General features: G+C 40.1%; 1 protein-coding gene across 1 annotated transcript in view; it reads right to left on the bottom strand.

The window, feature by feature from the left end:
• The window catches only part of ABHD11 (abhydrolase domain containing 11), a 137,419-nt gene that overhangs the window by 106,137 nt on the left and 18,485 nt on the right, over positions 1–12,797 (bottom strand). Inside the window, exons 3-4 of the mRNA XM_053706342.1 lie at positions 6,368–6,503; positions 3,817–3,990 (exon numbers count right to left, since the gene is read on the bottom strand). Coding sequence (XP_053562317.1) covers positions 3,817–3,990; positions 6,368–6,503 — 310 coding nt within the window. The remainder of the gene's footprint in view (positions 1–3,816; positions 3,991–6,367; positions 6,504–12,797) is intronic.

Here is a 12,797-nt window from a genome sequence, read left to right as displayed (position 1 = left end):
CTCATTTTATATTTTCATCCCCAACTAAACCCCGAACCCCCCCTCAACCCTCCAAACACTAAACACCAACTAATAACACACAAACCAAACCAACAAACCCATCAATCAAACCAGACATAGCAAACAACCAGTCCCATCCACCGAGTTATCTAAAGTTTTAGCATTCGTAGCCGCCCGACTAAGCCTAATGCTCAGGTCCGTATTACTTATAGATTCCGCCAGAGTATGAGGCGGCACAGTGAGGTGCTGGGTAGTTTTCCATGCAGATGGGCTACATACAACCATTATAATATCTATACTGCCAGCCCAGTTCCAAAAACACTGCATTGCTTTATATAAATAAAACAGATTGCAAAGTCTTGATTTAGTTCAAAAGGCATCTGCAAAGGTTAGAGGGCAGTGTAAAAAAAGCAGTACATGTATAACCTGGCTGGGTATATATTTAATGCCCTACTACCTGAACGACATCCCTATTTAAAATTAATAATTTTCTGACCCTGGCAAAAGAAACAATTTGACTCATTCAAACACAAGATAAAATGTAATTAGAGCAAGAACAACACAGTTATAGTATGAGATATTTCCATAAGGAGTTACGGCGTTATGTAGGAGCATACTTATATATGTTAACCAAGATTAAACTAACTACAGCTTTGCAGAGGGAATTAATTACTTGCCGTTGGCTACGATATTAGGGTTCTCAACTATATAGGTGATACAAGAGAATATTCAGAAGATATAAGGAGGAATCTGACGCCACTAATAAAAGGCTGTTCTAATTTTTTGTGTTTCTAGTAGTGTTACGCTCGAGAAAGTATAATCAGGCGCGGACAAATAAACATTACGTCTAAGTGCTGAGGAGAACAGCGTATGTAACGCCCACATTCCAGTTCACCCAAAGCAATGGTCCGTTGAGCGTAGAACAAACAACTTGCTTAGAAAACGAAATAAAATAATGCTGCACACAGAGCATTTCTGCTTAAGCAGGGGGATGAGATAGAGAGAGTACAGGTGGGGAAATGAGAGAGGGAAAGTACAAGATGGGCCACAAGAAGATTAGACAAACATCTTTTCAACCTAAGAAAAACAGACTGACACCCCAATGCCATACCAATCTGCCCTTAATGGATCTTTTTTTTTAACTTACAACAAATACAAACACACAAACCAAGCAAACAAATTAATCAGTCAAACAAGGGATAAAAAACAACCAATCCCATCCACAAAGTTATCTAGAGTCTCAGCATTCATAGCACCACATAACTGGGTTGCACAATACTGCTATAATCTTCACACTGTTAGTCCAGCCCCAGAAATAATGCAGTAGTTTATATAATCAAAACAGGTTGCAAAATCCCAATTTAGTCCTAGATGTTTCTGCAAAGTTAGAGGGCAATGTAAAGATTCAGTACATAGATAGCCTTCACTGAGCAATTTTTAATACTTCACAACCTAATTAAATTGGACTCAGTTGATAGTTTCCTTTAAAGACAAGCACAAAGTAAGATGCAAGTAGAGCAAGAACAACAAAGTTGGAGTATGAGGTGTTCCCTTTATTCACTCCTTAAATCAGGGGCTAATGCAGATTGATATATTTATAAGGAGTTAAGATCTCTTGTAGGAACGTACGTGTATGTGCTTATCATGTTTAGACCATCTACAGTTTTGCGACAAGAATCATTTGCCTACCATTGGTTGTAATAGTAGGGTGTTCAACTATATAGCTGATGCAAGAGAACATTCAGAAGGATTACAAAGCCAGTTCTGCCGTCACTAATACAAAGCTGCTCTAATTTCATGTATTTCTAGTCATGGTGCTTTCTAGAAAGATATAATCAGGCGCTGGCAAATAAATACTGTACTGAAGTGCTGAGGAGAGCAGCATATATGTTTAACACCCTAGATCACCCAGAGTAGTGTTCCGTTAAGTGTGCAGTAGACCAATAAAATAAAACTACACACCAGGCATCTCTGCATAAGCAGGGGAATGGGAAAGGAAGAATATAAGTGCAGACACAGGAGAATTAGGCAGAATCAGTTAAATCAATAATACACAGTTCCCAGCATTTAACCCATAGTCAGATCTGCTGAATGCCGCGTATATGACATAGTCACCCCAATAGCTTGCTCAGCATGTGTAGCTTACAGCCTAGTCAATGAGCATCAGTGATCCAGAGTTCCGACAAGCATAGGGGAAGTAGTAAGCTCTGCTCTGTTAGTATCCTGATAGATCAGCCAACGCCTTTCCTGAGTCGCGGTGTGGAGTCATCTCCCAGTATTGGCAAGAGTCCCTTTGCGCTGTGGAAGTGTTGCGGCCTGCCCTTTCTCAGTAAGGTAAGACTCATGTTCTTTATGTCAAAACCATGCAGCCAATGGAGTGTCACAGAGCGCTCTCTTTCAGAAGTACAGTCCGGCTGCCTCCCCACGGCGCTGCATAGTGGATTGTTGTGAGGGCTGTCATCCAGCTGAGCGGGTGTGTTGGAGGGGTGAAATGGAGCCATGCCTTGATCCGGGATAAGCTGGTCGCACTCCGGCCCCGCAGCCTCCCCAGGAGTACAAGAGCATGAGGCACATAGGGGTTGAGGAATCTCCCCCGCAGATACAGGGGCGACATTTGGCAATGCGGGGAGTTTCTGAGCAGACCGGATCGCTTCGCAAAGTGCAAGATAAGACCTCATAAGGTTATCCAGCTGCGATGAGAAGATGGTTAATTCTTTAAGTAGGGAATCCATCTTGGACCGTTTCTCCCCAATATCTTGTAAAATGCCTTCCGTGGGAGAGAAGGTGGTGTTGTCTCTATCCACAAAGGTTCTCGGACACAGATTTGTCAAGAGAGGTGTGGATGGCTATAGATTCAGGCTATCATAAGGCTTGTTACTGACAAGATGTTTCAGAGCTTCAGTCTATTGCTGCCATCTTGGTGCGCCACCCACCGGAAGTCTATTTAGATTTAATTATATTTAAGTTAGGGGGTGTTAGGGTTAGACTTAGGTTTAGGGGTTAATAAATTTAGTATAGTGGCGGCGACGTTGGGGGCGGCAGATTAGGGGTTAATAAATGTAGGTAAGTGGCGGCGATGTTAGGGGCGGCAGATTAGGAGTTAATAATATTTAACTAGTGTTTGTGATGCGGGAGTGCGGCGGTTTAGGGGTTAATATGTTTATTCTAGTTGCGGCGATGTCCGGAGCGGCAGATTAGGGGTTAATAAGTGTAAGATTAGGCGTGTTTAGACTCGCGGTTCATGTTAGGGTGTTAGGTGTAAACATAAATTTTGTTTCCCCATAGGAATCAATGGGGCTGCGTTACGGAGCTTTATGGTGCTTTTTTGCAGGTGTTAGACTTTTTTCCAGCCGGCTCTCCCCATTGATGTCTATGGGTAAATCATGCACGAGCACGTAAAACCATCTCTCCGCAGCTTTCAGCAGCGCTGGTATTGGAGTGCGGTATGGAGCTCAATTTTGCTCTACACTCACTTTTTGCCTGATAACGCCGGGTTTTAGTAAACCTGTAATGCCAGCGCTGTAAGTAAGTGAGCGGTGACAATAAACGTGCAAGTTATTACCGAGCAGCTCTTACCGCAAAACTGGTAATCTAGCCGTAAGGTTTTTATTATGACCCTTAAGAGCAGCATTTATGGGGAAAAAAGGCACACAAACACATTATTACATTAAAAAAAGACTGTTCAATTTTTATATATATATATATATATATATATATATATATATATATATATATATATATCTCAATCACAAATACATACACACACTAGCTTGACAATGGGACTACCATTGTGCCCTGCATCATTTGCTAACTTACTTGCTGCAATGCCAAGGTCATGGCAGTTTTCCCTCCCATGCTATGGCCAATCAGGATACACTTTGGGATGTGAAGCTTCTCCAGGATGTGCTGTACATCAGCGCTCATTGCATGGTAAGTCATAATGTTAGTATGAGGGCTGCTACCATGGTTACGAGCATCAAGTGTCAAAACCTGTTTGAACATGCAGAGAAATAATGAATGGCTCTGCAAATATTAATTACTTCTCTTCATCCTTTATAGTTAATTACTTACTCAACAATATTGTTTATATGAGGTGTCTACAGGTTACACACTAGAGAACAATAAAAAGCTCATAACTTGCATTATATGTACAGTGTTCTCCACAGAAAATGTTGCCAGCCAGGTGGCATTATGAAGTAGCTGGGTGGAAGCGTTGTAATACTTTGCAATATTATAAAATGTTCTGATATTTATAAATATTACGTATGCTATTCAAACCACAAATTAATTGCAGAACTCAACATAAATGTAGTAATAATTTTTGCAAAAAAACATAAAATGTAATAGTAGTTAATTTTAACTTAAAGGGACATTAAACAATTTGAGATGGTAATATAAAATGGTAAACTGTATAAAGTAAAGCCTGATGAAACGGCATTGTTAGCCGAGAAACGCGTTGCACAGCAACTTTTAAATGTTTTTAATAAACTGACTTTTTATCACTCTTCCTTGCTCCTGTGGGTTTTGTGATTACCCTATACTGACAGCTACTGGATCCTTCATTAAGCTGTTTATAGCAGCCTATCACGGAGGTTGTTTGGAGAAACCGGACCATCGTTACCAGCACCTGGGCTTCTGTAGTTGTTTGGCAGAGTCGCCATTGAGGAGTCAGCCGAACGGCTCTGAAGTTTCGGCCTGTCTACTATTGCACTGTATGTGCACTCATGTTTGTGAGTATATTACCTTGAGCACTATTGGTAGATTTTCAGCTGTTTGGAACTCGCTGCACAAAGAGCGCCTCTTCTTTTTCTGTTTTTCAGGACACTCACAAAATACTTTCATTATTTATTATGTCCCCTTTTCCTTTAATTCCATTTTTAAATTGTGAGCTTTTCAGTTCCTGTTAGAAATGGAACTGCTATATTCGACACAACCATTGGCTACACACTCTAGTGACCTATTTATAACTGTCCCTAATTGGCCACAGCAGAGAAGGTAACCTAAGTTACAACATGGCAGCCCCCATTGTTTTATTGACACTAAAACCTTACACTTATTTTGTTAATATTTAAACTGGTAATGAAACTTTAAAAATACATCTATATGCTATTCTCAGACTATTCGTTCCTGTGAATGCTTCATTCTATCTAGCATTTATTTAGTGTTTAATGTCCCTTTAAAGCTACATAAACCCTAATTATTTTCTCTCTCAGATAGATCACACAATTTTCTAATTTACTTCTATTATCAAATTTTATTTCTTCTCTTGGGATCTTTTCTTGAAAAGCAGAGACGTAAGATAAGAAGCGCGCATATGGCAGCAGTTTTGCAAGAATGTTATCCATTTGCAAGAGCACTAGATGGCAGCACTATTTCCTGCCATGTAGCACTCCAGATGCCTACCTATGTATCTCTTCAATAAAGAATATCATGGGAATGAAGCAAATTTGATAATAGAAGTAAAATGGAAACTTGCTTTTAAAATCAAATGTTTTGTCTGAATCACAAAATATTTTTTTTTTTGGGGGGGGGGGTATTTTCATATCCTTTTAATATTGACTTAAATTTTAGCTGGGTGGTCAGTAAAATCAGCCAGGGGGTGTGCCCATTAAATAGGTCCTGGAGAGAACACTGTATACATCACTACATATCATTACATTAAAGAAACCATCTCAACTGGGGAGAGGGAAGAACCAAACAGTAATGGACATTACTGTGGATTGTGGTATAAAATGTTTGTATGTAGAAAAAAAAAATTGCAATATATATATATTCATTGTTTATTATTTATTTCCTCCCTTTTCCTGTAATTTCCTTAGAAAATTTGGGCTTTTGTCTTTTTAAAGGATACTGCAAAACAATGGAAAGGATGCCAAAAAATGACTGGCTGACAAATGTGGTAGGAGGCAAATTTCTTCTATTGAAGGTTCAACACACTAAGATCTGTGCAAATCCAGATCTAGTGCGTTGCACTTTCACAAGAAGAAACCTGGCTCAGAAAAAAAAAAAACAATGCCACGAGTGACTGTCTTCTTCCATATTCGCCAGCTAACGAAGCTGCCGAATACACATACCTAGTTTACACCAATAAGCAGTGAGATTGGCTATTGAAATACAATTGCAGCAAACAAGGCTTAATATTTTTATAAAGTTGGTTGGTACTGTGATTTATTATAAGGCTACACAAAAATCTTGTAATTACAAGTTGATTTATGTTTAGAGACAGCAGACATCTTGTCTAGCCGAGTTAAAATAATTTATGAAAGGGAATACAGGACAAAAATCGGTAGAGGAGCAGATAGACTGAAAGGATATGTATCTGTATATTATGGCAGAAATGCTGAGTGCATAAGCCAGACAATCTTACCTTCCTGCCTGTATTGCGCACCAAGGCACTAGCAATAGACTGGAAGTTAGATTTACTGCCAAACAGTCCATGAAGTAACACAAGAGGAGAACCAGGAGCACTTCCATCATAAAGGTCGTAGGACAAAGCCACCACTCTGAGAAGAAGAAAAAACAGGGTCAGCTAGCTCATACAGATGAATGAGAGTTTGAATTGAGGGTCGAAATTACAATCTTAAAAGGGATCTTAAAAGGGATATGAAACCCAAAAATTTAATTTTGTAATGCAGACAGAGCAGACCAATTTTAAAAAAAAAGTTTCCAATTTACTTCTATTATCAAATTTGCTTCGTTCCTTTGATATTCTGTGTTGAAGAGATACCTAGGTAGGCATCTGGAGCAATAAATAGCAGGAAATAGTGTTGCCATCTAGTGCTCTTCCAAATGGGTAACATTCTTGAAAAACTGCTGCCATATAGTGCTCCAGAAGTGGGCCGGCTCATAAGCCTACATTTCCTGCTTTTCAACAAATATACCAAGAGAACGAAGAAAATTTGATAATATAATTAAATTAGAAAGTTGTTTAAAATCGCATGCTCTCTCTGAATCATGAAATAACATTTTTGGGTGTCATATCCCTTTAAGTAACTTGTTTTGACATAGTTCAGAAGTGGCCATCATAAGAGGTCCATGAGTAACCTCTTTCTAAGTCACTTGTAGTGATAATCATAAGGTCCAAAATCAGCCTTTTTTATCATCCTTCTAATTGTTCATAATATATACAATGAATTGTGAGGACCAAAAGTGTCCTTATCTTTGTTATAGAAGGTCTCCAATGTTGTGTTGATTCTGTATTGTTTTAATTTCTGTGTTAATTCCTTTTATATTTGCATACTTTGTATTATAAAGCCAAAAAAAAAACTTGAAAAGAGTTAAAGAGAAAGAAAAGAAAAAAAAAAAAAAAGAGGCATGGCAGAACATGACAGTAAAATGAGATACTTCACATGAGCAAGTCTTTATGAATTCTGCAAGCTGGCCTAAGTGTAGATGAAAAATCCTGATCATGACTCTAGAATGGATCAACCCACATTCAACTGAGATGCCTTTTATTGGATAAGACTAATTTACCATAACAAAAACAAAGTTCATGCTTACCTGATAAATTTCTTTCTTTTGCGATGTACCGAGTCCACGGATTCATCCTTACTTGTGGGATATTATCCTTCCCAACAAAAAGTGGCAAAGAGAGCACCACAGCAGAGCTGTCTATATAGCTCCCCCCTTAACTCCACCCCCCAGTCATTCGACCGAAGGCAAAGGAAGAAAAAGGAGAAACTATAAGGTGCAGAGGTGACTGAAGTTTGTAATAAAAAATACCACCTGTCTTGAATAGACAGGGCGGGCCGTGGACTCGGTACATCGCAAAAGAAAGAAATTTATCAGGTAAGCATAAATTTTGTTTTCTTTTGCATGATGTACCGAGTCCTCGGATTCATCCTTACTTGTGGGATACCAATACCAAAGCTTTAGGACACGGATGAAGGGAGGGACAAAACAGGAACCTAAACGGAAGGCACCACTGCTTGCAAAACCTTTCTCCCAAAAATAACCTCAGAAGAAGCAAAAGTATCAAATTTGTAAAATTTTAAAAAAAAGTATGGAGCGAAGACCAAGTCGCAGCCTTACAAATCTGTTCAACAGAAGCATCATTTTTAAAAGCCCATGTGGAAGCTACCGCTCTAGTAGAATGAGCTGTAAATCCTTTCAGGAGGCTGCTGTCCAGCAGTCTCATAAGCCAGACGGATGATGATTTTCAACCAAAAGGAAAGAGAAGTCGCCGTAGCCTTTTGACCCCTACGCTTTCCAGAATAGACAACAAACAAAGAAGATGTTTGACGAAAATCTTTGGTTGCCTGCAAATAAAACTTCAAAGCACGAACCACGTCCAAGTTGTGCAACAGACGTTCCTTCTTAGAAGAAGGATTAGGACACAGAGAAGGAACAACAATTTCTTGATTGATATTCCTGTTAGTAACAACCTTAGGTAGGAACCCAGGCTTGGTACGCAAAACCACCTTATCAGCATGGAAAACAAGATAAGGTGAATCATATTGTAATGCAGATAGTTCAGAGACTCTTCGAGCTGAAGAGATAGCAACTAGGAACAAAACTTTCCAAGATAAAAGTTTAATATCTATGGAATGCATGGGTTCAAACGGAACCCCCTGAAGAACTTTCAGAACTAAATTTAGACTCCATGGGGGAGCAACAGGTTTAAACACAGGCTTAATTCTAGTTAAAGCCTGACAAAAAGCCTGAACGTCTGGAACATCTGCCAGACGCTTGTGCAACAGAATAGACAGAGCAGATATCTGTCCTTTTAGGGAACTAGCTGACAATCCTTTCTCCAATCCCTCTTGGAGAAAAGACAAAATCCTAGGAATCCTGATTCTACTCCAGGAGTAACCTTTGGAGTCGCACCAAAAACGATATTTACGCCATATATTATGATAGATTTTCCTGGTAACAGGCTTTCGAGCCTGAATCAAGGTATCTATGACCGACTCAGAGAAACCCCGCTTTGATAGAATCAAGCGTTCAATCTCCAAGCAGTCAGTTGCAGAGAAATTAGATTTGGATGCTGGAATGGACCTTGAATGAGAAGGTCCCGTCTCAGTGGCAGAGGCCATGGTGGCAGAGATGACATGTCCACCAGGTCTGCATAAAAAGTCCTGCGTGGTCACGCAGGATCTATCAAGATCACCAAAGCTCTCTCCTGTTTGATTCTGGCAATCAAACGAGGAAGGAGAGGAAAAGGTGGGAACACATAAGCCAGGTTGAACGACCAGGGTACTGCTAGAGCATCTATCAGTACTGCCTGAGGATCCCTTGACCTGGATACGTAACAAGGAAGTTTAGCGTTCTGACGAGACGCCATCATAGCCAAACCAGTTGAGCAAACACCTCCGGATGGAGTTCCCACTCCCCCGGATGAAAAGTCTGACGACTTAGAAAATCTGCCTCCCAGTTCTCTACTCCTGGGATATAGATTGCTGACAGATGGCAAGAGTGAACCTCTGCCCATCGGATTATCCTTGAGACTTCTGTCATCGCCAAGGAACTCTTTGTTCCGCCCTGATGATTGATATAAGCCACAGTCGTGATGTTGTCCGACTGGAGCCTGATGAATCTGGCCGAAGCCAGCTGAGGCCATACCTGGAGAGCATTGAAAATTGCTCTTAATTCCAGAATATTTATCGGTATTAGAGCCTCCTCCCGAGTCCACAAACCCTGTGCTTTCAGGGAATTCCAGACTGCACCCCAGCCCAGAAGGCTGGCGTCTGTAGTCACTATAACCCAATCTGGCCTGCGGAAACACATTCCCTGGGACAGATGATCCTGTGACAACCACCAAAGAAGAGAGTCTCTGGTCTCTTGATCCATATTTATCTGAGGAGATAAATCCGCATAAACCCCATTCCACTGATTGAGCATGCATAGTTGCAGTGGTCTGAGATGCAAGCGAGGAAACGGAACTATGTCCATTGCCGCTACCATTAGACCAATTACCTCCATACACTGAGCCACTGACGGCCAAGGAATGGAATGAAGAACTCGGCAGGTGGACAAAATCTTTGATTTCCTGACCTCCGTCAGAAATATTTTCATGTCCACCGAGTCTATCAGAGTCCCTAGAAAGGAAACCCTTGTGAGGGGGGAAAGAGAACTCTTTTTTTACGTTCACCTTCCACCTGTGAGATCTTAGAAAAGCCGACACTAAGTCTGTGTGGGACTTGGCTAGTTGGAAAGTCGACGCTTGAATTAGAATGTCGTCTAGATAAGGCGCCACCGCTATGCCCCGCGGTCTACACACTTCTCATCTGAAAATCACCAAAAACAGCTGTTTTTGGCGATTTTCAGATGAGAAGTGTGTATACATCCCTATGTGGAATACTATTTAAGCAAAATATTTTTGGAGTGACAACTTCTGGTGAGACGAGGAATTCCATCTGGCGACACACCCCTACGGAGGTCTACCGGACGACGTGTGGTTCCGGACTGCGAATACTGCACATTGGTGCTTTATACTGTGTGAGTAGGATTCTTGTGATCCAATTGTTGCCCTTACCTATATTTTATGACCTGCACCATGTGGCGCCCTCTATTCTTTCCTTCTTAGAGTTAACTCAATGTCAGACATGTTTAACAGGCTAGTAATGAGGTCAAGCAAGCTTGGAAAACACTTTATTTAATGAAAAAAAACACAATTTGCAAAAACGGTACTGTGCCTTTAACAGAAAAAAAGGCATACACAAACTGCAAAATAGGTTAAAATTGCTTCAAATTTCCTGAAATTTTAACAGTGTACCCAGTAAACTTTAGGAGGATTGCACCACAAGTAAATAAGCAGTAAACCCCCAAATGAAAAAAACGGATTGATAAATGACTAAAACCGGTAACAAAACCCTGTTAGCACCTTGCCACAGCTCTGCTGTGGCCCTACCTGCCCTTAGGGAATAATAATATGAGGATTATGGCCCCAGAAGAGTATCAGGACCTCTGGAGAAGCTGCTTGCTGCTTGACTGTATAACTAAATGCGCGAAAATAGGCCCCGCCCACCACACTCGATGTTGCTGGGGCCTACACAAAATCCAACAAACCTTGTTTGCAAGCCATGTGGGTTATAAAAACCCCAAATATGCCAGCCAAATGAACCCTCAAACAAATGTCCAAATAAAAACGTTACCCCCAGAACACACAAACGTTTGCCCAATCTCTCATATACAAACATGGGCCTAGATTTGGAGTTTGGCGGTAGCCGTGAAAACCAGCGTTAGAGGCTCCTAACGCTGGTTTTAGGCTACCTCCGGTATTTGGAGTCATTAAAAAAAGGGTCTAACGCTCACTTTTCAGCCGCGACTTTTCCATACCGCAGCTACCCTTACGTCAATTGCGTATCCTATCTTTTCAATGGGATTTTTCTTACTCCGGTATTTAGAGTCGTGTCTGAAGTGAGCGTTAGAATTCTAACGACAAAACTCCAGCCGCAGAAAAAAAGTCAGTAGTTAAGAGCTTTCTGGGCTAACGCCGGTTCATAAACCTCTTAACTACTGTACTCTAAAGTACACTAACACCCATAAACTACCTATGTACCCCTAAACCGAGGTCCCCCCACATCGCCGCCACTCGATTAAATTTTTTTAACCCCTAATCTGCCGACCGCCACCTACGTTATCCTTATGTACCCCTAATCTGCTGCCCCTAACACCGCCGACCCCTATATTATATTTATTAACCCCTAACCTGCCCCCCACAACGTCGCAGCCAGCTACCTACAATAATTAACCCCTAATCTGCCGACCGCAAAGCGCCGCCACCTACATTATAGCTATGTACCCCTAATCTGCTGCCCCTAACACCGCCGACCCCTATATTATATTTATTAACCCTTAATCTGCCCCCCTCAACGTCGCCTCCACCTGCCTACACTTATTAACCCCTAATCTGCCGAGCGGACCGCACCGCTATTATTATAAAGTTATTAGCCCCTAATCCGCCTCACTAACCCTATAATAAATAGTATTAACCCCTAATCTGCCCTGCCTAACATCGCCGACACCTAACTTCAATTATTAAACCCTAATCTGCCGACTGGAGCTCACCGCTATTCTAATAAATGTATTAACCCCTAAAGCTAAGTCTAACCCTAACACTAACACCCCCCTAAGTTAAATATAATTTTAATCTAACGAAATTAATTAATTCTTATTAAATAAATTATTCCTATTTAAAGCTAAATACTTACCTGTAAAATAAATCCTAATAAAGCTACAATATAAATTATAATTATATTATAGCTATTTTAGGATTAATATTTATTTTACAGGTAACTTTGTATTTATTTTAACCAGGTACAATAGCTATTAAATAGTTAAGAACTATTTAATAGCTAAAATAGTTAAAATAATTACAAAATTACCTGTAAAATAAATCCTAACCTAAGTTACAATTAAACCTAACACTACACTATCAATAAATTAATTAAATAAAATACCTACAATTACACCTAACACTACACTATCAATAAATAAATTAAATACAATACCTACAAATAAATACAATGAAATAAACTAACTAAAGTACAAAAAATAAAAAAGAACTAAGTTACAAAAAATAAAAAAATATTTACAAACATAAGAAAAATATTACAACAATTTTAAACTAATTACACCTACTCTAAGCCCCCTAATAAAATAACAAAGGCCCCCAAAATAAAAAAATGCCCTACCCTATTCTAGATTACTAAAGTTCAAAGCTCTTTTACCTTACCAGCCCTGAACAGGGCCCTTTGCGGGGCATGCCCCAAGAAGTTCAGCTCTTTTGCCTGTAAAAAAAAAACATACAATACCCCCCCCAACATTACAACTCACCACCCACATACCCCTAATCT

Source organism: Bombina bombina, chromosome 3, assembly GCF_027579735.1.
Source record: "Bombina bombina isolate aBomBom1 chromosome 3, aBomBom1.pri, whole genome shotgun sequence".
NCBI lineage: Eukaryota > Metazoa > Chordata > Amphibia > Anura > Bombinatoridae > Bombina > Bombina bombina.
The sequence above is the reverse complement of the archived record's forward strand: the minus strand, read 5'-3'. Positions and strand labels throughout refer to the sequence as shown.